Source organism: Epinephelus lanceolatus, chromosome 13 (genome assembly GCF_041903045.1).
Source record: "Epinephelus lanceolatus isolate andai-2023 chromosome 13, ASM4190304v1, whole genome shotgun sequence".
NCBI lineage: Eukaryota > Metazoa > Chordata > Actinopteri > Perciformes > Serranidae > Epinephelus > Epinephelus lanceolatus.
The window spans coordinates 18821255-18845176 of record NC_135746.1 but is presented as its reverse complement, the minus strand read 5'-3'; the positions used below and the strand labels follow the sequence as shown (position 1 = coordinate 18845176).

The 23922-nt window shown below is 40.6% G+C and overlaps 1 protein-coding gene across 1 annotated transcript in view; it reads right to left on the bottom strand.

Annotated features, from left to right (window-relative positions):
* Positions 1-23922, bottom strand: part of mthfd1l (methylenetetrahydrofolate dehydrogenase (NADP+ dependent) 1 like) — a 50832-nt gene that overhangs the window by 17506 nt on the left and 9404 nt on the right. The window contains exons 14-20 of the mRNA XM_033647969.2: positions 22859-22966; positions 22174-22248; positions 21044-21146; positions 19144-19220; positions 16386-16526; positions 15042-15110; positions 8362-8473 (exon numbers count right to left, since the gene is read on the bottom strand). Coding sequence (XP_033503860.1) covers positions 8362-8473; positions 15042-15110; positions 16386-16526; positions 19144-19220; positions 21044-21146; positions 22174-22248; positions 22859-22966 — 685 coding nt within the window. The remainder of the gene's footprint in view (positions 1-8361; positions 8474-15041; positions 15111-16385; positions 16527-19143; positions 19221-21043; positions 21147-22173; positions 22249-22858; positions 22967-23922) is intronic.

The following is a 23922-nucleotide window of genomic DNA, read 5'->3' as shown; positions in this document are numbered from 1 at the left end:
GCTTTTTTTTTTTTTTTTACATCCTCTTTGCGCTCTGTAAGAGAAGAAATAAAAACTGCCAAATCACCATCCAACTTCAGCAGCACTGCAAAGAGAAATTGAAATAGGTAGTGCGATTCATGGTGATAGCTTAAACAGGCTGACCTGCTTGAGCCAGTCATCTGTCTACATTCATCACGTTTATCCTCTCTACCTCTTTGTTTAATGTTTAATACCTCTTTTTCTCAAAACAACCTTAAATACACATCTGAGGTCAGTCACACATCTTTGAAGAAATATGGGAATAAGAGTCTCACCGTGTTTCTGTCTAAACAGCAACACTGTATTGAGTAATGGGTTCACTGTGAGGGCTCTCAAAGAGACAGAGCAGCTCTGATATGGACGGCCCAACACACAGGCCTCTTGAACAGGCTCCAAACAAAGCAAATAGTCCACCTGGAATGACGGCCTTGCTAAGATAAGGTTTCCTGTTACCGATTGTGTGTGTGGGGGTGTGTGGGTGTGCATGTGCATGTGTGTGGCACCATTGTACTACAACACTTGCTAGTGGGCCTAAAGCTAGAATTTTGTAGTTAGACTAACGTTGATTTCACGCTTACTTGTTTAGTCTGGTTTTAATGACTTCTGGTGTATTTTCTGTTCATTTGTCTATTTAGCTTGGTGGGAAAACTGTCATTTGAACTGTGGACAGGGTGAAAAATAACTGCACATACACCATCAAAAGGACCTCCAGATCAGCTCATGTGTACTGTGGTGGGGTTTGTTTGTCATGAAGATGCAACATGACACCGCCATGTGATGTCTAGATGTCTTTAGACTGATTTGTCCATGTGACTATTGATGTAAATGGTAAATGAGCTGCACTTCAAAAGCGCCTTTCTTGTCTTCTGACCACTCAAAGCGCTTTTTACACAAATGAGTCACATTTACCCATTCACACACATTCCCACACTGGTGGCTGAGGCTACCATACAAGGTGCTGAACATCGGTAGCAATTTGGGGTTCAGTATCTTGCCCAAGGATACTTGGTCAGTATCTTGCCCAAGTATACTTGGGCAAGATACTGACATGCAGACTGGAGGAGCTGGGGATCAAACCCCGAGTCTTCCAATTGGCGGATGACATGCTCTACCTCTGAGCTACAGCTATCCCCTGTCTGCCCATGTAATGTGTGACTTAATAACCTGGAACTTCAACATTTCTCCCTGCAATACTGTTTAAATGATGATTAAATAATGAGAGCCATGACTGAAGTGTTAATTTTAGTCCTTCACTTTCAATGTACGCCAACAAAAACGCTTGTAAGGCCTAAAAAAAAAAAAAAGAAAAAAAAAAAAATCTGTTTAATAATGTAAAGGGACAGTTCACCCTCTAATCAAAAGCACATATTTTCCTCTAACCTGTAGTGCTATTTATCACTCTAGATTATTCTCATGCTGTCATGAGCACAAGACTCTCGTCCATGAGTAGATGCACGCTTCCTTCCACGTGGTGCTAGGATCGGTGGCTGTTGTTCGGTAAAAATAAAACAGTAGATGCATGCTTCCTTCTGCGTGGTAATACGGTGAAATGAAACTACTCACAACAAGGTCTGTGGTTTATTGTCAATGTCAGAGTTTCTCAAATGTATTTTTTGGAGCTTTGTACTGTCCCTTTAAGACCAATAAAACATGTCCAGGTTTATCTGTGCAAACACTAAAAAATAATGCTCAGTCAGAATACATGGCACATTTTAGAAGAAAACAAAGTTATAAAATGACACTGAAATCAACATGGATATCTACAGAGAGAAAGAGAGGTAGAGTCAGAGTACAGTTACATAAGACTTAAGGGTTAAGGGTGAAAGGGTGGTTTGATTTAACAGCTAAGGTTTACTGCAGATACAGCTATTTTATAACTGTAATAAAGATCTATTAGTTTTTAAGTTATATCCCACCAGAGCATCAGTTGCTCACTGTAACTGGGGAGCAGGCCAAAACTTTACTCAATCTTCCCTGAATTCCCTGCGCAGTCCAAACCAGTTATAATGTACGTGTGAACACAGTCTATAGGACACCATGACCATCAGCTTACCCTTTTAACATTTTATTCAGTTAAAAGAACAATAATGAAATGTGACAGGAGAGCATGTCAGGAAACAAATTCAATTATGTGCATGTCTTTTACGTGCTTGTGTGCGTGCAAAGATTTTATCTATACAGTAAATACTGCTTCACAGAGTGCAGTTAAACTGTCACTTCCTTTAGGATGACAAATATATTATGTCAGGGGGGAAAAGAAGAAAAAAGCATGCATTGTTTGGTTATAAAAGGAGCATTATATACATACCAGGCTTTTGGTAAGAAAAGAGTAATTCACTGTAGCTTTAAATTCTTGTGTATGACACTTTATCAAGCATATCTCCCTGAGGCTTCAGTGAGAAAAGAGGTGTTTCCATGAAGAAATGCATCACTCTGCTCTGTGTGGTTCTCTGCATTTATTATGGAGAAAGTGGAATTTATTTCAACAGAGAAAATACAAACAGCAAGGAAGGGAGAGTGAGAAGAGAGGCATGAAGAGAGAAAGAGACAAGGAGCCGAAGAAAATTACAGAGACGAGAAAATCTGTGGGGGACAATGACATGAAGAAGCAGCATAATTTTATTGCTGGGCCTTCACAGTTTCTGGGAATATAAATGACAAATGTTGACGTTAAGCAGAAATTGTGGTTTGGGGGGCCTTGGCTGCATCATTTCCATCTTAAAAAGCCTCTCTGAGTAAAGAGCAACAAATAAAGCCTTGGGGATGAGCACAAGAATGCAACTTTATTTGGCCACAGACCGCTGACAGAGCGTAGTGTTTCTTGTTAGCGCCACACTAGAGCTTTGGCTCTGAATACTGAACCAGCCTTCCAATGAAAATCACATTCCTAGGTTCGGGATTTGTGGATACTCCCATAAATTGTGGGATCTCCTGCAAACTGAGCACAAGAGTATTCATACCACACATGCACAACAAGGCAGGGCAAAGAATAATAGAAGGGAAAAGAATGGAGACAAAGACAGCAAATATGTAATGACAGCATGTGCGACAAGCCTTCCACTATGACACCACAGTGGGCACGAGATTGATCCCAGAGGATGTCATGAGGAAACACTTGCAAGCTTCCTGTTCTGTGTGACAACCTTGAACTGCCCAGAGAGCATGAGGGGAAGAAGAGGTTGATGTTGCTGTGAGAGAAAAGAGAGCTGGACGGTGTTACTACAAGTCAAAGCACTGGTATCAGCACCCATGCCAATAAAAACATGAACAGAAAAGGCTGGAAAGTGGGCTAGATCAACACAACCATCTACTTCCTGTTGAGAGTTTTCCCCAGTGAGCCATGTTGTATGTAACTGGGCTGCACCTAATGATTATTTTCATAATTGATAAATCAGCTGATGTGGTTTTTTGTTTATCAGTCATTCGGTTGCCTTTCAATTTTCATAAAACCAATGATATTTAGTTTAGAATGATATACAACCTAAGTTTCAAAACAGTTGGGGCACTGTGTAAAACATAAATAAAAACAGAATGCAATGATTTGCATGACTATATTCAACTAAATACAGTACAAAGACGAGATAAACTGTAATAATTTTTGTAAATTACCCTCTTTCTGAATTTCTGCGACACGTTCGAGGCATGTTTACCACTGTGATACATCATTTCTTCTCTTGACAGCGCTCAGTAAGCATCTGGGAATTAAGGACACTAATTATTGAAGTTTTGAAAGTGAAACTTCTTTTTCAAGATTTACAAGTACGTCCCAAAAAAATCTTCAAGATTTAAAGGTTAGATTTAAATCCCACCTGAACACTGTGAGAGATTAGTTTCTTTATACAGAAAGCGTCTTGGACATGGCTTTGCAAACAAAGGCTTCTCCAAAATTTTAATAAATTTCCATTAGCCTTTTCAGTACTTTGTTTTCTGTGTCATTCCACTCAATTTCGCATATTTTTATGGACTGAAGTGTTCTGATTTCTTTATCTGTGTTGTTTTATTGAGTGAATACAAATGTCTGGTCTAAATTCCATGTTAACAGCTGCATTTGAAATATGTTTAATAAAAATAGTGACATGTTAAATACTTTCTTCCCCCGCTGTATATCAAAAAGGATTTGGTTTTTATTTCAATTTTACACAGCATCCCAAGTTTTTTGGACTTGAGGTTGTAAAACTAAGAAATGTCTCTATATTTGGAAATGCCCATTTTCTGTACTGTGTACCTTGGCCTTTATCTTAAACAAATAATTGATCTTAAAAGTTGGTGTTTATAAATCATCAATCAGCTAAATGATAAACCCACTAATCATTTTAGTGCTACATTATAAATTCATACTATCACACTATATGAGGGCTGTGATATAAAATATGCATTTGCATCTACATTTATGCACTTGTTTGTACATTAAATGGTGATCCTGATTAACTAACCAGTGCATGAATGCACAGTATATACAGAAATCTAGGAAGGAGAACTGTGAGGCACTTTGACTACATTACTTAAATTACCATAGGAATCAGAGTAAATTACTTGTAAGTTTAGTAAGTTTAAGACAAGTTAAAGAAAGAACTGTATGAGTATTGAGATGTTTTTTTAAGAGTGGTGTCACACAGGGTGTAGAGCTTGAAATACTTCACATGCTGAATGTATCATCATTTCTCAGTGGCCACTTCTCAAAAAGCCCAGATGATTTGTTGCTTTAGTTTTGGGAGGCTCAGTCTGCGGTGTGGGAAATCTTATAGTGAGTCAGTGTCAGGGGGTTATCTGCGTTCAGCACTCCAGACTGTTAATGATACAGGAATCCCTCACATCTGGCATGTGGAACTCATCCCCCAGCAGACCCCTCTAATAGCTGAATTTCTCCATTTTAAATCCAAGCGACTTGAAAAAACCCCCAGTAATACAGAGCATGATGAAGCATGGCCATGAGTATGCTCATACACCCCCCCCTTCAACCTCAGTTCACAGAGAGTTCATGGATTTCCTCTGCCACATAAAAGGAGCTTGCATAGATTAATAAAGTGAACAGTATATTACTTAAAGACACTGTGGTGTGGCTACATCAGTGTCAAAGCCTAAAAGAATATTTCCAGTTTATTACAGTGAGTTCGGTTTCAATGTTTGTATTTTTAGCCATTATCTTTTCATTTTCCCGTCCTTTCCTATAATAATATTCCAATAATTCCCTTTCTCTGGTCGGAAGATTCATTAATTTGAGAAATTTGATTTGTGATACTGGGCTGTATAAATAAGACTGACTTAACATAAAGCTTTTAAACCTGCATTTGGTGATTTTAGGGGCACTTGAGTAAAGATGAAACAAGACACAATATTGACATTTTATCACCATATAAAGTTGATATAGCAAAACTTGTTTGCAACAAGTTTCTGATTTGCACATCCAACAGACATGGAGCACCATAAGCATTTATTTGGAGTTGTATTTCTGGCCTCCTGGCATTTGTAAATCCAATATTCGTTCTCATTTTTAGTTCTAGTCTGGTCTGCACCAACTCCTGAGAAATAGTATTTGGGTCTTAGGCAACTAAAAAGCTCCACTGTGTTCACCAGCTAATAGCTAACTTTGTTGTTTGGTGGTAGAGCAGAAAGCATACAGTTGGTTCTGAGAGCCTTTTTGCTGACAACAGCTGCCTGCTGTGACAGAAATGTGGCAGATGAGACCGATGTGAGTGAACTAATATAAAAAATATTGAGCCAAACTTATTGGGAAGAGGAGACAAAGCAAATAGGGCAGGGTATCAGTACTTGATACCTTTAAAGCTCTCAACAGAAATAACCCAGTACCAAGAAGCACTGAAACTTCTCCAGTCAAACAATACCTGCATTCAATCCTTTTTGTACCCAGATAAAAAATGAATATTTGTATGGTCTTGCTCGCAACCAATAACTGCAAGCGTTCTTTGATTTAATGTGTGAATGATCCATTACAGCAGCAGCTACAGCCCATACAGTCTGTTGTGTGGTGAAGTTGAGCTTGCCGTAGTTGACAAAGTCGGATGTTCAGTGTGCCAAGAGCCACCAAAGAGTTCAAAAGTATGGCTAAAATACACGCCTGTGGCATCTAACGGCATTTTCAACAAGTGAATGCTTCCATTCACATGATGGGACACGTGGGACCAGGGCGCTATCTTCTCACGTATGTGCTCGGTTCCCTCTATTAATTAAGTGTATGTACATAGTCCAAAAATGAGACAGTTTACAAAGTCTTGGTTTGTGGGTAAGGTTGTGCATCAGGGTCTGTCATTGAGCCTTGAGCTGACAAGTCATATTGATCTATGTTGTTTATCATGATTAGTTTGTCCAAATACTGTTGCTTAACCATCTTAGCAGGCACAGGTAGCAGAGCGAGAACCTCACAAGATGGCACCCCCGTCCAAAAAATTTAACATGACGTAACGTCAACTTTGCATTCTCTATTGGTACTGGTATTGTAAATTTTTTATGATACCTAGCCCTAAAGACAAATAATGATTACCAACCAGCAACCTCTGGCACTAAGAAGATGAGGCCACTGTAGAATAGCCAAAGACTGCAGTTCCTTTAAGGGCCACTTGAGGCTGGCTCCAGAAGTGAGTCAATCCCCATAAACACCCATGTTACAATGCTTTACAGCAGAAATAAACATGTTCACAGCCTGGTACAAAAACTGGTTTTGGCCTCTATAGCTAAAACCAAAATAGCCCCATTCATGACAACTATATGGGGAGTGAATTTTTATATGACTTTCCCATATACATTTTATTAAGACTTTAAGTTATGTATGATTAATGGTTAGGCAGCTTGAGAGACAGCCTGTGTGCGAGGGGTCGCCACAGTCAGATCCACCTCTCACTCCTCCACAGCTACACCCTCTCGTCCAATATGGTCACATCTGGCTCCAAAAAAACAAGACATCTAAGGCCAAAATACCGAAAACTAGGCTTCAAACAGCAGCCCACAAATCAATGGGTGACATCATGGTAGCTACTTCCATTATTTCATACAGTCTATAGGGATTACTACTGACATTTTAAGTGCAGTTTTCGTTTAACCTCCAAAATAAGTGGCTTAGATAATCTAGATACATCCTGTCAGACTTTGTTGTCATCATATTTCAAGATCTTAGCAATTACTTTGGGGTGTACATTGTTTTCATAACCAAAACTACAAAAATGAGACCCAAGCTGTAATAAATCACAATTATCCTGTCACTTGGAGATAAAACTAGATCTAATAAAGAGCTGACATGTTCCAATTTTCTTAACTTTAGTGTTACGTTATTATTCCTTTCAGTGGTGCCAGTTTAAAGAAAGCAAAGTTTGTAGCATCAGAGAAAAGAGCCTGAGAGGGAGGGAGCAGGGGAGAGGGGGGTACATGCATCCCAGCTGCAGAGGGAGGAAAAGGAGGGAGGTCGAGTTCCTGGCATACCTGAGTGTCAGGTAACAAACACACAGACGGGGAAGGGAGGGAACGAGACAGACAGATGGAAAATGAGTGGGGTGTAGAGGTGGAGGTATAAAATGCATACAAGCCACCCGGTTCTCGGCTCCAGTGTTGTGAAACCCAACTCTCCGCTCACGCTGCCTACACATTTGCCCAGCTCACAGATGACAGCTTGAGAAAATGTTGTGGTGCCCAAATAGTCACCCTTCTCTTTTTACCCGTTATTGCTCTCAATGAAAAAAAACTTGCCTCACACACATAAATATACGCTTTGACAAGATTTGTATGTGCATCAAATTCACCTGACAAACTCAGCAACACACACACACACACACACACACACACACACACACACATGCATTCCAAACATACTTCTGCAGCCAAAGTAAATGAGGACAGAAAGCGAGCAGCGGGATAGATAGACAGATAAAAATGGAAATATTCAAGTATGCTTTGACGTTGAAGGGATTAGTGTGGTTTACTCTAAAGCATTCCAGGGGCTCTTAAGATTATCAGTCAGCTTCCTTCCTTTCTCTAGTGTGTGTTTTTTACGCAATCTTTCCACCAGTTTCCTAGAAAGTTACGTAGCAGCAAGACACCAGAGCAGCACTAGTCAACCAGAGGGGTAAGAACAGAGCCAGAACCAGAACTAGGTGGAATGTAGGCCAAAGGTTGCAGCAGCAGGGGAGCAAGCTGAAGTTCATGACTAGACTACATTGTAAGTTATAGCTTAATCTTCCCTGCTAAAGAAGCTAAGGCCCTAAATTCCTCCACATCTGGGGCTCCTAAACTTGACAGTTACCATCTTGTCCGTCAACCCAAAAGGTTTTGTGGTTGTGCATCTGCTTTAGCTTGAGTGTGTGTGATCTGTATGTGTGAGCTGTGGGTTCTTACCCACAAAGCCGTCCCGTCCAACCAACTTCAAAGCCAGCTTGTCTGCCAGCACCGAGGAGTTGCCATGGGCAATGTTGGCAAAGGGCCCAGCATGGACAAACACTGGCGTACCCTGCAACAATTAGAGGGGCACACAAACATGCAGGAGGAGTTGAGAAAACAGTGTAACCCACAGCAACCCACCCGACCACGTTTAAATAAGGACTTAGCAGTTCTTTCTTAGTAGATTCAACATCTTTCAAAAACATAAATAAATATTGAAGTGTGGATGCACTTTGGCTGGCACAATGTTTGTCTAAACAGTAGGCACGAGTTAAGAGGTACTCAACTGGCATGTCAGCCTGACTGTGGGCCAGGCTTCCTTCCCCTGCTGATTTGGATAACTCCCTAAAGGCTGGACACACACACAAACTAAAAGAGCACTTCAAGTTAAAGTTACTGCCTCTGGCAGGCGCTCAGGCCAGTACAACTACTTTCAGTGAGGCAGTGCAAAATGCAGCACATGTGATAAACACACTGATTGCTCAGTATGAACGGATCAAATAAATGTGAAAGGTCTCATTTTTAAAAGTAGAGCTTTGACTCTCAGACCTAACAGTTTGAATGTTTATTTCTCAGTAGTTAGGGTACCTGGTTCGTTCCAGGGTGGGGGCTTCAAACCCCAGGGTGGGGGAGCCCCGCTGTGAGGAGCCTGCATGTACTCCCGCTTCTTCTCACAGTCCAAAGACATGCAGGTTAATTGGTGACTCAAAATTAGGGATGCACCGAAATGAAAATTTGTGGCCGAAGCCGAATAATATTAAACGCTTGGCCGAATACAGAGTACCGAATACCGAATATCGTTTAGTTTTTCATTAGTTTTTGCAGATGAACCCCCTCCAGATTAGTGTTGTCACAGTACCAAAATTGGATCCCACTGTGCGATACCAATGAAAATATCATGGTTCTGAGTAGTATCACGATACCACAGCGAAAATGAGGCAGATGTGCCTTTTGTCATTTATAAAAAGATAAATCACTTTTCTATAATACATCAATGATATTTTAATGGAAAAAATTACTTATTGACTTATTCATACTTCAAAAACAGCATCAATGAGTGATGAACACAGGGGGGATCAAAATAAAATAAATAAATAAAATAAGAATCAACCAGCCACCCTCCTCCCCTGACAAGTCCCTTCATAAGTAAAGAACAGTCCCTAAAGTGTGGTGAGGTTTGTGGGCCGTGAACGGCTCGTTTCTCCTCTGACACGTCACGTACCTGTGTTCGGCTGGCTCAGCTGTTCAGGTACATCTGGGCAGTCATGACGCCAAGAAGAGGATATTATTGGAGCCGACTTCTCCGTCGCCCGGTAAGCCGATGGCCACCGTATTTGACAGGAATACATTCCTGTCTGTGTCTGTGACCCCCGTTCAACCCACAATCGGTGGGATTCGCCTTTCGTTTCTGCTGCTGGTTGAAATCTGTAGGCTGCTCGCACAGCATGCTGAATGATTTAAGCCTATTTTGCTCGCTCAAAACTATTTTTAGTCGCAAATGCGAGTGCCGTGACGGACGGATCGCCACACTGCCGACATTTTACTCCACCCGTCACGGCACGCTGTTTGATTGCATTATCAAAACACGCCGCTATTATTCGGCCTTGCTTTTAACTTATTCCACCCAATACCGAATGTGTGGTTTTTTTGCAATATTCGGCCGAATATATTCGGTTACCGAATATTCGGTGCATCCCTACTCAAAATTGCCTATAGGTGTGAATGTGAGTGTGAATAGTTGTCTGTCTCTATGTGTTACCCTGTGATAGTCTGGCAACCTGTCCAGAGGGTACCCTGCCTCTCCCCTAGTGTTAGCTGGGATAGGCTCCAGCCCCCCCCAGCGACTTACATCTTCAAATAAATTAAATGACATGGGTAGAATTCCCAAGATCTTCATACAGAGTTCCACACATTTTCATGGACAAAATTTCCAAAATTTCAAGGAATATCCTTTAAAAAGATAGTTTTAAAACTGGCCTAGTGACCGTCTTACCCATTAGGTGATGAGAATTTAAAATATTAAATGATTTCCTCTTCACTAAACACCAAACTTTTTTTGATTGTGAACCCTGAAAATGTAGCCATTTCTACATCTAATCTTATATTACAGAGGAGCACACGAGTAGTAAAAAAGTGATTTTCGCTCTCGAAATGTTATTCACAGGATTTTTAGAGGTCTGAAGGGGTGAAAGTATCCTATGCTCTATAATAATAAAGCTATAGACTATGTACACCACATTAACGTAAGAGTGTACCTTGCATATAAGTCAGAGTTTATAGTAAAAATACTGTCCAAAAAAAACTGTAAAACTATGCGGGAATGTTAGCTTGGTTCCAGACCATAGACCCTGCCCACTCAACTGAGTAGGCTTGCATTACTGGTCTGGCATACTTCAATGAATTTGCGATTTATCTCGTCCAAACGATGGACGGACCAATGAACGCCGGGGGTCTAGCGATTAGCCAATCAGCGCCACGCTGATGTCAAGCTGTATGCCGGTGGGTAACTGGTGAGGATAGCAACAATGGCGACCGCTACAGATCCTACAGACCACATTAACGATGCTATCGAGGTATTTCGCCACTACTCGCGTTAATGGAGGACCAAATTAAGGAAGCTGCTAAACTGGATTTGACGGCGATGCAGTTGGGCGTGCACGACGACGGAGGCATTTTAAACGGGCAATGCTCGCTTGTTTTCGGCACCACCGAGGCATGGATACTAATGATGTCAGATTCTGAGTGAGTCGTTGATCTCTACTGATTGGTTAGGGAAAAAAATCAAATTCCCTCCCCCTTGTAAATCGCCTTCAATGGAAGCCATGTCAGACTGAAGGTTCTGGGGGCTTCAGTCTGACACTCAGGCTACGGGAATGTGTTTGACAAAGAGAATAAATCTCACATTGATTTTTTTACAATTGCACCTGATGGTATTGTCTTCTCAACCGGGGTGATGCTCTGCTACTACTAGTTAAAACTCACAATTACTGTCAGCTTACAAGTTGTAGACCTGTTCTGAAACGTTTGTGGGCTCAGGCACTGTCATTCAAAGATATTTCACTGTGTGCATCCAGCTTAGACAAAGCAGGACATCAAAGAATAAAGTTGCTGAGAAAAGGTCTACTGCTCAAGATCACAATCCTTCCGTTGCACTCGAGACAGACCTTAAAAAGGGAAATTACTGACAAAGCTGGTCAAGAAGAAAACTGGGAAAAGCAAACTGACCCATTGTTACACTGCATGTGAATTCCTTGAGAGGGAGGAAAGAGGAAGGATGGGAAGGACTTGCATGATTTTCTAAGCTTTTGTTTGCATACCTCTCCCTCTGCCTGCATAAACAGCCTCCCCTCGGAGGAGTAAATCAGCCATTTAACAAGGCCCTGACAAACACTGTCAATTTGTCTATGTAAAGTACAGATTACCGCAGCATATAGCTGCATGAAGAGAAGAAGGGTATACATGGAAAAGAGAGGCAGATAAGAGGAAAAAGGGGACACAGTATAAAGACAAAAAACTCATTTTATTATTTTTATCCATTCTGTAACATGTTCCTTCCTTGATTCTAATGGAAAGTCAACACACGTCATATATTGCGTGGATTTCCAGGTGTGTGTTTGCAACTCCTGAACTTTAACTTGACCCACTTTCTACTTTCCACATTCGTACATGAGGGACAGGGCTCAATCAGGCAATAAATAAGCCACAACAGGGTGATGACAGTGGAAATCAATGAAAAGCCAAGTGTGTCACCTCTTAAACTGGTGAACAAGAGGATTATGGAGACTAGAGAAAAACAGGAAGGTGGAGATCATGTCACTGTTTCCTCCTCTTGCGCATCTCTTGCACTGTCCACTACACCAGCTGCAGACCAGCGCTACACTATTTTCCCAGCCTAGATTTTCAGCCAGCACAAGAATTCAACCTTGAGAGGATGGTGTCACAGGTCTGACTGTATACGCTGTAGTCTACAGCCTCTCCCCAGGAAAGATGCATGCGGTCTGTTCAGTGAAACGCCACGTAGACAGGATGTTTGAAAAATGTGGAGACTGACTGAGGTCTGCTTAATAGACACGTACACAGGGAGTAGGTTAAAAAACTATCCCTTTTCGTCGTGTGCTATGTCTCCTCCAAACCCCATCTGAAACAACACAGAAACGTATGCTGTAACACACACAAACACCCCAGCTTCCATATGCCAACTCTATTCTCATCTGTGTGTCTGTATTCAACACAAACAATCCCAAGCGAAGAGGGCATGAAAGGGCACGGACTGTCAAGCTGGATGGAAATTTCTCATGGAGCTCTTCAGCCCCGTCGGTCACGATACCAGTTCCCTGACCAGAATCACAGGAAACCCACACAGGAAACGGTTTCACACAACAGAACCGCAATGCTTCCTACAAAAAAACAGAGTAACCAAATCTCTGCTGTATGCAACACTCCACCCCCTCTACACCCTTGAAAGCACCCATACTGTGTTTATTTTCCCCACCCAAGAGCCATGTAACCAAGCTTTCTGTTCAAAACCAACAAAGAGCTAACAAGATAAACCAGACGCCTTCGCCTGGATGTACAGACTCCAACATACTGCCCAGACACCAGAATGACCAGATAAGAAATGCAGCCTTGCTGTTCAAGGAGAAAAGTGTCATTTCAAAGATTATTAGAATTACCACTTCGCGCTTGTGTGCCTCCACTAACTGGTGAAGTTATAGTTTACAACCATGTCTGTCCAAACCCATATGTAGTTAGGACAGTAGATGCTTCAAATATGATGCTGCAAAGAAGCTACAAATTCTACAACAGGGATGGTCCCACACATCAGCACAGTTTCAAAGTGGACACCCAAGATTAGAGTCACCAATTCAGTATCTGACCACATGTCACCCCGTCTCTTACTGAGTTATGATGTTAAGTATAAATTCTCGTGTCACTGTGAAGCTGACCTTTGACCTTTTGGATATAAAATGTCATTGCTTCATCATTTTATCCTATTAGACATTTGTGAGAGCTGTTGTCATAATTAGTGTATGAATTACTGAGGTATGGCCAAAAATGTGTTTTGTGAGGTCATAGTGACCTTTGACCACAAAACTCTGGTCAGTTCATCTGTGAGTCCAAGCCAAATTTGAAGAAATTCCCTTAAGGCGTTCCTCAGATATCGCGTTCACGAGACGGGGACAGATGGATGGACAACCCGAAAACATAAAGCCTCCAGCCATGGTTTTTTAATGCCTACTGACACAGTGAGTGCAAGAAGTGATTGATACCAGCTTCAGGATAAAGTGATGATTTTTAAGTTAACATTCTCATCCATTAGTGCCAGGGTCTTCAACATGGGTCCGCAAACCCTGGGGGGTCCTCAGAGTTACTGCAGGTGGACGATCCACGATAATTTTGACTTTTCCAACGACTTTGCGAAAGTGGGGTTTCCTCCCTCACCTACCTGAGAAGCAAATACAGGTAAGGATTGCGGCCTGAGGCTGATATCGCCCTCTGCCTGACAATCTCCATATGGCCAATTTAATATGCAACTCCATTTTATATAATTTAGGGAGTAGGGGGTCCTTCCTCCGTCTCTCTTTCAGCTAAAGGGTCCTTGGCTGAAAGGGGGCCTAAAAGCACTGAAGACCTCTGCTTTAGTGGAGGGGTTAGTTGGTTAAAGGTCTAATGTGTAGGATTTAGTAGCATCTAGCAGAGAGGCTACAGAACTGAAACTTGTGTGCCAAGTGTGTAGGAGAACTATGTTGGTTGAGAACGCGAGCGGCCCTATCTGGAGTGTGTGTTTGTCTGTTCTTGGCTACTGTAGAAATAACATGACAGCCCCCTGGAAGATGACCATCTACTAATGTGAATGGCTCTTTCTCAGGTAACAATGATTCTTATTTTCAGGTGATTATAAACTAATAAAAATACAGTTAAGAATATTTTATACCATTCCTGCCAATAGATGTCCTTAAATCCTACACACTGGACCTATAATGGGCCAGTCTTTTATTAACTTGGTACTTTTTTCAAGGGGGGGTTTGCTGTAGCAGAGAGGATCAATACTAGATGTCTGGTTTGTTATCCTTTAAACCTCCACACTCCACTCCTCTCCATTTCCCCATCTATCACCCCAAGGGCTGGGCTTTTTCCACAGGCACAGTGACAGCGTGAGGTCACTGACATTATATGTATAAATGTAAGAATATATATGTGTTAGTGCAAATGCAAGAATTGTTTATTAGCCTGTGTGCTCACATGTCCAGTCATCTTTCAGAAATGTCTCAAAAGCTAAATGAAAGCCAGATGTTTTGAGAGACAGAGTTATAGTCGACAAATTGAACTATTTCCTCAGGACAGTATGAATCTGGATGGGGTTGCCCCTGAGAGCTCCACCTGTCCTCTGCACACACTGCTAAACTGCTATTAACATAAAGAGCCATAGGAGGGAAAGGTCAATCTATCATCCTTTCTTAAAAAGCTCTCCATGGAGCACTCTTTCTCTATCTTCCTTTTCTCTGACAGCAGTGCCTAGTGCATACTCTCATTGTCCCTGTGAACTGCCACCTTATTTATTCTACAAGATATTCACCATGAGACGCTCAGTTGAGCAGGATAATGACTATTTAAGTGGGGTTATGTGCAAGTCTCACCTCGAGGGTCTGCATTAACGTGGGTTTGATGGCATCTTTCATTAACACTGCCAGAGCTCCGCTCACACCCTAACAGGAAGGAAGAAAGAAATATGAGGGTGGGGGGTTGGAAACAAGAACAAGTTATTAGCACTCAGACAAAAATTTAACCTCACAAACAACTAATATTTATGTAAAGAAAGGGTAAATGGTTGTCCAGATAATAAATGGTACTATAGTCTATTTGTTGGTCTCTCCCATAATATGCCTTGTCAGCAATCTAACCACACATTTAGTATACACACAGGCATATACCATATTCCCACTGGGACTGGCTCTGAGGTGTGGTCATGTTTTTGCATCCATCCTAATCAGAAAGACTAATGTAACTTTAGAGGGGCTCCTTCCTACGGCTTTGAAACAACACAGGCCACAGTCTTACGTGGGAAACCAGAACCAGCTGACCCCACAGATGGATCCGGTGAGAGGTGTGAAAACTCTGCTTAACATCTTAATCGCAGGTTACACCTACTGTAGAGCAGACATGTTGTTTTGAAAGGGGAAGTGGTACATTAGTGTGTCTGGGACAAGTGGGAATTCAGAAATTTGTAAGCTGCAAGTCTGACAGAAAATTATGGTGATGAGGAATTATGTTTCACATGTTTTGTACACGTGTCTCCAAAACAACCAAAGGGCCTAAACTCAGAACCCATTGGCTGACGGTCTGAGGAAGATGAGCCTACGGGGGCGATGGCCAATATTTTGGGTGTTCCGGTGGAGCCAGAGGATATCAGGGAAAAGACTTCTTCTTTGATGTAAAATTATCATTCATCATTTCAGCATTCATCATTTCTGCTAATCTCTATACAAATAAATCACCATACGCATGCAGTTCAATTCTTTAAAAAGCAAATAAAGTTAAATCATTGTCAGACCATAGCTGATAGGTTTCAAGATTGCATTTCGGCCAATGCACTCTGCGTGTGTCTGCAAGCAACTAAAGCTCACTGAAACGTGTTTGGTCAATACTGCCTGGACTGCAAACAGAAACCAGAATGCTTCCAATACCAAAATCATGTCCTCTTGCCTTCAGATTCTGCATAAACACACAGATATCTGTTTATGGAGATTAACAAGAGCCCAACACCACAGGTTCCCCTACCAAAAAATGTGGGACACACCTAACCTTCACATTTCTTCCTGCATGGTAATGACAGTTCAGATAAATGAGGAGACTTTCTCTAAGGAAGGAACTACAGCTGACTCGAGAAATTCGAAGATGTAGCAATGAAAGACCAACTGTGAGACTGTCAGGTTTAAAATCCCCACGCTCCCTGAGTAAAAAGACCACACAGTAACACTCACCAGGTCCTCTGCGGTGACTGGCTGTCCTGAGCGGCTGGTCCCCACCACCATGCGCGCCAGTCTGTTTTTCATGTCCTCCAGGCTGTCTGCCAGAGCCAGGATGGCCATGATCTCGCTGGCCACTGCTATGTCGAACCCAGTCTGGAGTGTGAGAAAAAAAGAAAATCATACAGTGTAAACCACAAGGGCAACAAATTGAAGTATTTGTTATGTGGCCTGCAGACAATTCAGATGCACTTACCCACCATGAAATTAACAAACAGAAATTCTGTAGTTTCATGGTTGTTACCGTGTAAAATCATGTGAAGGTTTGCAGCTACAATGCTAAGCAGACTGTTTACACTTGAACACCCAAATAAATCTGACTTTATTGTAGAGGCCTACTTCACCCACAAAATGACTGAATGAAAATATCTGTTAACGATCTCTCATACAACTCGTGCAGTATAATCCAAGTGTCATTTATCCAGTTATATGCTCAGTACTTCCCAAACAGACAGCCCATTCTCTTCAAAGCCAGACTCCATCTCCTCATGAGAGCATACATAAGTTTCAGTCTACAGTGGAGGCATGCGAGGAAAAGTTTTCTTTGTGAATTCAACGTAACACTGGGTGAGAAACTGACAAACAAATGATCATTTTGTGGGTGAAGTTTCCTATAATAGGTGGCGACTGCTTAGTAAAGAATAATAGTTTTGAGAGAAAATAAAATGTCTTGTTTCCTGACTGACTGAAGACCACAGTGCTGCAGCAATCACAGTGTGGGAAGAAAACTGGCAGATTTCCAGTGACTGGCAGACAACAGATTATCTAAACACCATAGTCACCAGCTTTATCACATGAGTGAGAGAATACAAATCATATGAGCATGGCCAACAATTAGCATGATAACTTTAGGAAAACACATTAATATTAACATATTTAACTAGCTTTGTGATGTGACTTTCTCTATCCATTTATTTCAAACTGTCAGAAACAGAAAGAGACCGAGAAAAGTGAGAGAAAGTGAGTGAATGAGGAATTCCCAAAGGGAAGAGTATGAAAACCAAAGCAGTCTCCATACCACGTCACAAGAAAAAAGAAACATAACTTAAACCACATCAGTCCACCAAGGAACACAACATTTCTACTCCCACTCCCAGTGATAATACCCTGAGGGGCTATAGTATGTCCAGTGCTGGAGGAAGGTGGAGGACAAAGGAATGAAAAGGGAAACAGAATGGATGAACTGATGGCGGTAAATGTAAACATATGCTGAACTAGCTCAGAGGTTGTTCCAGGTGTGTGTGTGTGTGTGTGTGTGTGTGTGTGTGTGTGTGTGGGTGTGTCACTTTTCTCCTTCTTTAAACATTTGCTTTCACTTAAGCCTGCTTGCTTCCCATTGAGGTGAAGTGTTTATTTACAGGATTTCATTTAGCTGTCATTACTACAGACATATGGGTGAAATACATCTGGGCTTTATCATGGACAGAAGAGAGGGAAATGGAGGGGCGATGTGTCTGTGTGTGTGCACACGGGAAAATGTTTTATTCACTCATAGTTTTACTGTACAATTACCTAAAAACACAAGCATCTCATGCCACCTTACTATCCATATCACACCCATGTTAATCCCTCCAGGATTTTGCGGGCTTTATAGGGGGATTTTTTCTTCTAAAATGTATTAATAATCAAAACCTCACTGTTCTGTTCTGAGTTTGGTATTTAAACTAAGATAATGTTACCCTTAACCGTTCATGTCTACTCTAACTCAGCTTGTGTAAAAGATCTGGATGCAACAGCCTCTGTCATGGCGATATGTGTCATCTCTTGTCCACGCACTTCAGCCTCTCTCTGGGTGTGCTTTGCCATAGAAAAGTGTTTGTCAATCGATGACGTTTGTGTTCCACCACCAAACGGTTTACCTACGCTTTCATGAGGAACACCAGGAAATTGCCTTGCATGGCTTCAGCAGTAATTTCTGTTAGTAAATGTGAGATGTTCGTGTCGCACGTGTCTGCATCTTTACAACCAGAAACAACAAAGTGAGTTTGGTGATGCTGCGTGGAGGACTGCTATGATTGGTGAAACTCAGGGCAAACTACACTTATTGGTCAAATTTGTGGAAAAGATGCTATGATTGGACAAAATTGCAAGGTCATGCAGAATTCACGGGGATTGGTTGAAGAACATTTTCTGTTTCAGAGCTGAGAACACTACAGTAGAATAAAGCCCATTTGAGTCTAAAAAAGAAAAACATTCTCTGGGTCCACAAAATCAGTCTTCTATTCATTGTCTATGGAGCAGCACCAGACTTTAAACCCTATGACATCACAAGTTTGAGACTTCTCTGGTTCCTGGCTTTGAGAGAGAGTCGCCCACGTTCACAAATATTGATGGAACTTTCCTGGGCCGTGGAAATAACACAATGGAACTCTAAATTTAGGTGGCATTCCCCTTTAATTGATGCATTTGGGACATTGCAACATCCTAGAAGGGCTTGTTAATGAAACCCACCCTCAAAGCCTCTGCAATGAAAACACTGCAGTGATATCACTGTTTGTCACACTGTGTGAGTGACTGAAAAAATATTTGCAATGAGCTGGAATGTAACATATTAGGATCAGTGGATAACTGAGACCAAAACCGATACTGCAGAAACATTCTTATTCAGGTTATTGCAGAAATACACAAAACAAAGCTGGTGGGTGAAAAATATTTCAAAAGAACGTCACACATTCGGAGGGATCGAGATTGTGAAGGCATGAATGTTGCATACCTCTCTGATCTGTCCTTTCTCAGTGCTCGCTTGTCCTACTGTGATCTTCCTCAAGAAACGGTCATTTGTATCAACAACTGGAAACAAAGACAAAGAGAAAAGTTTAATTTCCTGCAGCATTTCTTAAAGCAAGATAACTGACACATCAATGACAGATATGACATCTAAACTTATTTAGAGGAGTAAATATAACTTGATCTGATACCTCAGACACACACAAAGATTTACGTTTTACAGCCTGAACCTCAGTGTGAAAATCCATTTTCACACAATGGTAAACAGACACAAATGCACATCCACAGGCCTGCACACACAGACACACACCTAAACCCAATAACCGACAAGCAGAGAGATTCTTATCTGTTATTGTGAGTAGGTGATGACACACTCAAAGCGCTTATGCAATGACAGATTTGCTACTTAAAGTTTCTTTACTCAGCCCTTGGCCTATTCTCTGATAATGTGGCTAGAAATCTGTGGCTATACTGTTGTTATAATGAGCCCAGAAACCACATTAGTCAAACATTCTCCTCATGTTGGTTTGATAAAAAGTGAAGGGGAAAGGAAAAAAAAACATGCTTTGTTTCATGAACACATGACACATGGTTACACCCACGTAACATTAGGTTGTAAATCTGTTTTTAATCTCCAGGGTTCGTCTTTTAAGAGTGCCCTCTGGAGCCACCAGAGTAAATAACACATCAGTCATAGCAGCACCCGGCTGGTTGTTCTCACTGACAGCTTAAAACCAAACACAGCTACCACTGAGGCAGCTATTCCCTCTCCTGCTACACCCACATTTATTACCTTGTGAGTGATGACTGTCACACTTTTACATTAGATGTGTTAAATCTATATGAACACAAGCCATAAAGAGTTGTCACAGTCAATTTTCATTGACGAGAACACCAACATATTTTCAAAAATGAAAAAATAATCTATTCTAATTCGAGACTGCATGTGACTCTGTAAAGTTTATGAAACATGGGATGTTTGACAAAACTTCTTTCATGAAAATTAGATTTGCGTGATAGTCATACTTTGTGTTGTGTAGCAAGCATTAGCATTTAATGCTCCAGCGAAATGCAACAATATTAATTATGACATCAACAAAATATCCTTCATATCATTATCCCAATTATGAGAAATGTTTGTGCCAGTGTGGTGGGCACAGCACACGCCATACAGAGTCCTGCATCGGGTCAGGTACCAGGAGGTGACCTGTTTTGTCTTAATTTTCTTTTCAGGTTCAGTTCTGAGTTAAACTAAGAACATGTGGGTTGGATCGTGGCTGGTGGATGCCAAATGTCAAAATAAAACTGAGAAGAAGAATGATTTAATTAAATGTTTTGTGGTTTTAATCCTGTGACTGCTGGCTTTGTGCATCAGCTCTATCGTCTGTGCCAGCTGGAATATGACCGCCGCTTTAATCAGGAAAGTTACTGATGGGCATGTTAACTGTGGAGATGTGCTGCTATTTATTTTGAGAACAAGCATACTTCTGCTTTTTTTTAACCTGAATTACCTTTGTTTTAAGATATATTGTCTAAAGTTTCCCATGCATGAAATAAGATAAGATAGAACTTTATTTATCCCAAAGGAAATGCCCTCAACAATTGTTTTGAAAGCTGCATGGTTATAAAAGCATTTGTGGTTTTGGGTTGGGCTGCAGATCTTGTGATTGATGGTCGTAACTAACTTGTGCGGGTGGCAGAGCGGGTGCAGTATTGCACGCCACTGCCAGTTCGGAGCAGGTTTTGAAAATCAGACCCTGGCAGGACTCTGACGCCATATAATATCACCATTTGAGTAAATAACACAGTTGCAGTTAAAGTTTCAGTATTAGAAGGCGGAGACCAGATATAATGTTAAGAGTGAATTCCTACACTTCTATATATACCTCTCTGCCAGGTGATCTTGGAGGGGTCGAGGTCAAGACGAACAAAGGTGCTGACTTCCTGGGGTGTGAGAGATGCAGGATCTGCTTTATTGATCCCAAGACGCTGGAATAGAAAAGAGAAAAAAGATCAGAGGATTATCTGTAAGTAGGGATGCGTATCAAGAACCGGTACAAAATTGATACGGCTTTCTGACTGGTCAGTACCTAAATATCGATACTTTTCTGGACTTCTATTGGTATTCATATAACATTAAGTCATTCTAACTGGACTGGCATTTTTTAATTCCTAATTCTCCCTCAATAAAGACGAAGCTGCCAGCATCAGGTGGTTACGTTTGACGTTGTGTACCTGGGTGTTAACATTCTGTGCTCTCCAGTCGTGGTTGGGTAGTAACGGACTACGTGTAATTGAGATGACATAATCAGATTGCAAAAAATAAGCAACTATAATCACTTAAAATTGGATTTTTAAATTGTCATTTTGCTTAAGCCTTTAAAAACACAGCAAAGCAAGTTTGACATACGGAGTTTTTTAGATAAGTGCTTCACTTCATAGCAGTAACTGATGGGTAATTTTGATTTGACCGACAGAAAATGCTGAATATGACAAATGCTTTTTATTTTCATTGAAAATGATTTGACATGTTAAAACAGAAAAAAAAATTGTGGGATTCAGATTTTTGTGGTTACGTCCATTTCTCTAGCATAAGGCGCAAGATTTTCAGTGTTTGAGTTTTAAGTAATCCAAAAGTATTCTGATGATTCACTGTCAGGTTCAAAAGGTTCACTGGTAGTGTTCCATTTAAAAACACATGTGACTCTTTATCTCTCACTCTGTCCATTAAAACCAATGAATATTTAATAGTCCTTTCAACATCTCATCATAGAGACATCACACACACACACATGTTCAAACTTCTCCTTCCTAGAAGCTTCATGAGACATAAACAAATATTTGGAGATGAGGACATGGTGGAGGGAAAGAAGGGATATTTTATGATAGGCTCACTGAGGTCCCCTGGTGGACAAAAGCATATGTTTTTATTTTTAACAACAGCTCAACACAGCATGATCTGGCTATTTATGACTGATGACAAAAGAGATTCTGGCACTGCAGTGTTTGGACTTACACGTAGCCTGGAGATTTGGATGGGTGAAAATCTTCTGACTCCATTCACTGAAGGGACCAGTCTATTAAACAAGGCCTTGGAGGCAGAAGAAAACAATTAAATTAAGTCTGAGTGTGTACAGTATATGCATATAAAGTACATTTAATTGCATTTTGGAAGATAATAATGTTTTCTTGAATAGAATGCACCACACCAAATACACAATCACATAATGGATGTGACTGATTAATATAATTAGGCTGTAAAAAGCATGCTCTTACATAGATTAGTTAATTGTCTCTGTGACACATGGTTGATTTACTCATATCACAAGATAAGATTGTACACATAGTGAGGTCGAACCAAAAACAGAGCTATTAAACTAATCATATACATTTGTTCACTGCATTTTTTTCCATTTTTGCAATTAATACCCAGAACATTCACATGTATGCATGACTGAAATACTTAATTTAGAAAGCTACGATTGAATAATAAACATAATGCATAATATCCTTTCTTAAATCACAGAGAAAAACATCTTAATAGTAAATCTCTAGCGTTTGGAATTTTGTACAAAAACAGGAAAATCAAGATTGTCATTATGAAAGCGTCCAGGTCAAAACAAAACAACAGGTTCACATTTCTGGGGGTGTATTACTATTACTACTATTATTATTACTAAGTGACATCGTCTCAAAGTCACCTTGTCTGATTGTGTTGCCTCGTGGAGCATCCTGGCATCGATGGCTGCTGCCAACAGGTTGTTGGCTGCTGTGATGGCGTGAATGTCACCAGTCAGATGGAGGTTGAACTGAAGGACAAGACAGACAAAACAGAGAAGGAAAAAAACTGTGAAAGAGAGGTGAAATCAAAGTATTAATCTTGTAACATAGTGGTACATATTGTGGTAGTCTGTATGGCACCAGTGGAAATAAAACTTCTAACAATAAAAATTTGTTTTCCCATGATAAATGTAGCTTCAAATTAAGTAATCTCATGATTTTGCCAGGGGCTTAATAAACAAACATTAATTATATATATCAGATAAAATGAATAAATTAGGCAAATACAGTCACTGCAGCACCACATAGCCAGTTGCAGCAGACCCACATGAGTCAGGTAGTGGCATTTCTAGGATTTGACAAAATTCGGGGCTTTGATCCTCCTCTCGCTCTGTTTTTAATACAGACTTTTTTTAAATTCCCTTTGTAGTGAATTATGACAAGGTCCAGACAGACAACTTAACCATTCTCATCTCTCAGGGATAAACAGCATTATCTTTCTGAGCCTTCTGTAAATCAGTTATAGCAGAAAGTAGCATAAAAGCGAATTAAAATAGATAGTACAGAAAATAAAAATGACAGGTAAACATAAAGAATGATATGAACATATAAAAACAAATACAACAAAGAAAACTGAACTTAATACATAGAGCCAGAATGTTGAGTTGTGTCTCCATAATACCCTAATCATTTTACAGAAAAGGAAAACCATTAAAAAAAATCCTACTTTCCAATGTATTCAAGAACTTGCCAAGAACCTGCATTCTTATTAAAGAAGTAATACGCTTTATTGTGCTGCTTTTTGTACACTCCAGCACATTATTTAAATTCAAAGTACAAAATAAATGCCAGTGTGAATCAGTTTATTTTCATTGTGAATTACAAAATGGTCAGTGGGCCTCCTGGCACCCTATCGTGGGCTAGATTTGGTCTGTGGGCCGTGAGTTGAGTATCACTGCCCTAGGTCTTTAAAAATATTATGTCT